Source organism: Pediculus humanus, genomic scaffold (assembly GCF_000006295.1).
Source record: "Pediculus humanus corporis 1103172107617 genomic scaffold, whole genome shotgun sequence".
Classification (NCBI taxonomy): Eukaryota; Metazoa; Arthropoda; class Insecta; order Psocodea; family Pediculidae; genus Pediculus; species Pediculus humanus.
This window is the reverse complement of record NW_002987231.1, coordinates 270,318-272,601: the sequence shown is the minus strand read 5'-3', so window position 1 is coordinate 272,601 and position 2,284 is coordinate 270,318. Positions and strand designations below refer to the sequence as shown.

The 2,284-nt window shown below is 30.6% G+C and overlaps 1 protein-coding gene across 1 annotated transcript; it reads right to left on the bottom strand.

Moving 5' to 3' along the window:
* Positions 1-964: 964 nt before the first annotated feature.
* Positions 965-2,178, bottom strand: Phum_PHUM248870 (uncharacterized protein; the record flags this gene model as incomplete). The annotated part of the gene is made up of 4 exons (XM_002426297.1): positions 965-1,008; positions 1,173-1,195; positions 1,730-1,872; positions 2,089-2,178. The coding sequence occupies 4 exons, from the start codon at positions 2,176-2,178 to the stop codon at positions 965-967; spliced, it is 300 nt and encodes a 99-aa protein (XP_002426342.1).
* Between the last annotated feature and the right edge of the window lie 106 nt (positions 2,179-2,284).

The following is a 2,284-nucleotide window of genomic DNA, read 5'->3' as shown; positions in this document are numbered from 1 at the left end:
GAAAAAAAAAAAAAGGTTTTTTTTTTGGGGGAAGGCTAAAGAAAGGAGGGCCGAAGGGAAATATCATGTTATTTATTGACGGACTTCCTTGACTTTTTTTTTTTTTTTTTCTGTTGGAAAAACATTGTATATTCTACATAATTCACTTGGAAATACATTTTTTTTTTGGAGGTTTTCAAACAAACCGAAAAAAAAAAATTTTCCTTTTGTGACGTCATCATCACGTTAATAACTTTTAATTTGAATTTTGATAGCTTCAACGATTAATTTTTAATAAAAAAAAAAAAATTCCGTCTCAGAACGTTTATTATGAATTAACGGAAAAACTCCAACCACCCACCCACCTACCTACCTACCTACCTACCCGTCTACGTCATACATAACGTACATAAATGTTTATGTTTGAAAATAAATAAAAAAAATATTGAAAAACGAACGTAAAAAATGAAAACCATATAAAATTATTATAAGACCGTTAATAAATTTTCTTTTTATTCGACTTATACGATTACTACCAATCGATATTCGATTATATATCGAATATCGATTGGTATTATTTCGATATATGATCGATATATTCCGTTAAATTATTATTATTATTAAACTTTTAATTTTTTTTTTTTTTTTGGTTTTTTTCCAACCCGAAAAAAAAATAGACAATGAACGGATGAGGGGGGGGGTGGGAAATATATAAAGAAGAAAACGTATTTGATTTTTAAAAGGGAGGGTTTTGGGGGGGGCGAGTGTGGTAGGGGGAGGGGGGCTACGAAAAAAAAAAAAAAATATATATATATATATAAAAGGGTATGGAGAAAAAAAAAAGGAAGAAAAAAAAGGAAGAAGAAAAAAAAAAATAGAAAAAAAAAGGGAGTTCTTTCTTGAATAGGAAAGGAAGGGAAGGTTTAATTTGTGTAAGTGCAAATCCTGTGATTCAGTCCCTCCCTCCAGCCGCCATTATTGACGATCACTCTTGATTACGCTGACACGCGTTCGGCGTTCGGAGTTGCGCTTGAAATTTTTTTAAGAATTTAGTGCGCAGGATTTTATCCAATTATATTACGAGTTGTGATGAATGTAACAAATGTGAATTCTTTTACTATTTCCTTTGTTCTTTCCTTTTTTCCTTTTTTCCTTTTTCCTTACCATTATAATATACCTTCACACACACACACGTTCGGTACCATATTCATTTACTCTAACCGCCAAAAACGCGAATCATACATATATATATTCATAGCGATAAATATAAAAATTCTATTAAAAATTTATTTATTTATTAATAATAATAATAATAATAATAATAAACTTATTAAAACTTTATCTTATATATTTTGTACAAACGTTTGTCTCATCCAATAATAATAATTAAAAATAAACTGGGGAGAGAGGGAGAGAAGGAAAAAAAAAGTTTTCGTATTATTTTGCCAAAAAATGAACAAAATTCAATAATAAGTATTGCCAACTTAAAAAAAATTTTTTTTTTTTGGTTTTTATCATCATCGAATGGAACAAAAAATTCTAACGGTTTTTTTTGTAACGGTAATTAAATTAAGCGAAGACGACGACGACGTTAAGAAAAACTTTTATTATTATTATTATTATTATTATTATTATTATTATTATTATTATTATTAATATTTTGATATGGATTTGAATATTATTATTATTATTATTATTTTCATCTTCTTCTTCTTCTCTTTTTCATTTTTTTTTTTTTGACGAGTGTGACTTTTTTTGATTTTCCAGGTTGCTTCCAGACTGACCCGTAGGATATTCTGGAGTGTTAAAAGACACTTTCCACGCGACCATTCCAACATCATTTTCTCCCGGCAGTCTTTTTGTCTCGATTAATTTATTTTCTTTTTCCTTAACCTATTCAACGTAGTTCATCAATTGCGATGGTATGGATATGTCCTCTGGAGAGAGAGAGAGAAAGAGAGAGAGAAAATAAAGGAATCAAAACTACTTCTTACGGTAAAATAAACGTAAGGAAAACCCCCCCCACCCCCCACCTTGTGGATTTTCATCCATGTAATCCCTCCATAATTTATCCGTCATTTGACGAAACATGTCCGGTATGTCTTAGACGTATGCCGTTCCAGTGCTTTGAGCTTGAAACCTTTTTTGCTGCAGGTAATCTTTTGTTACGTAAGGCACCGTGATTGGAAGACCGTGCATGGGTCCCTGTTTCGATCCGTAAGCTTCGAATTTTATCTGCAATCATACACACGCACACCCCCCACGTTCGTAACAAAAAAAATAATTTCATTTTTTTTTTTTTAAG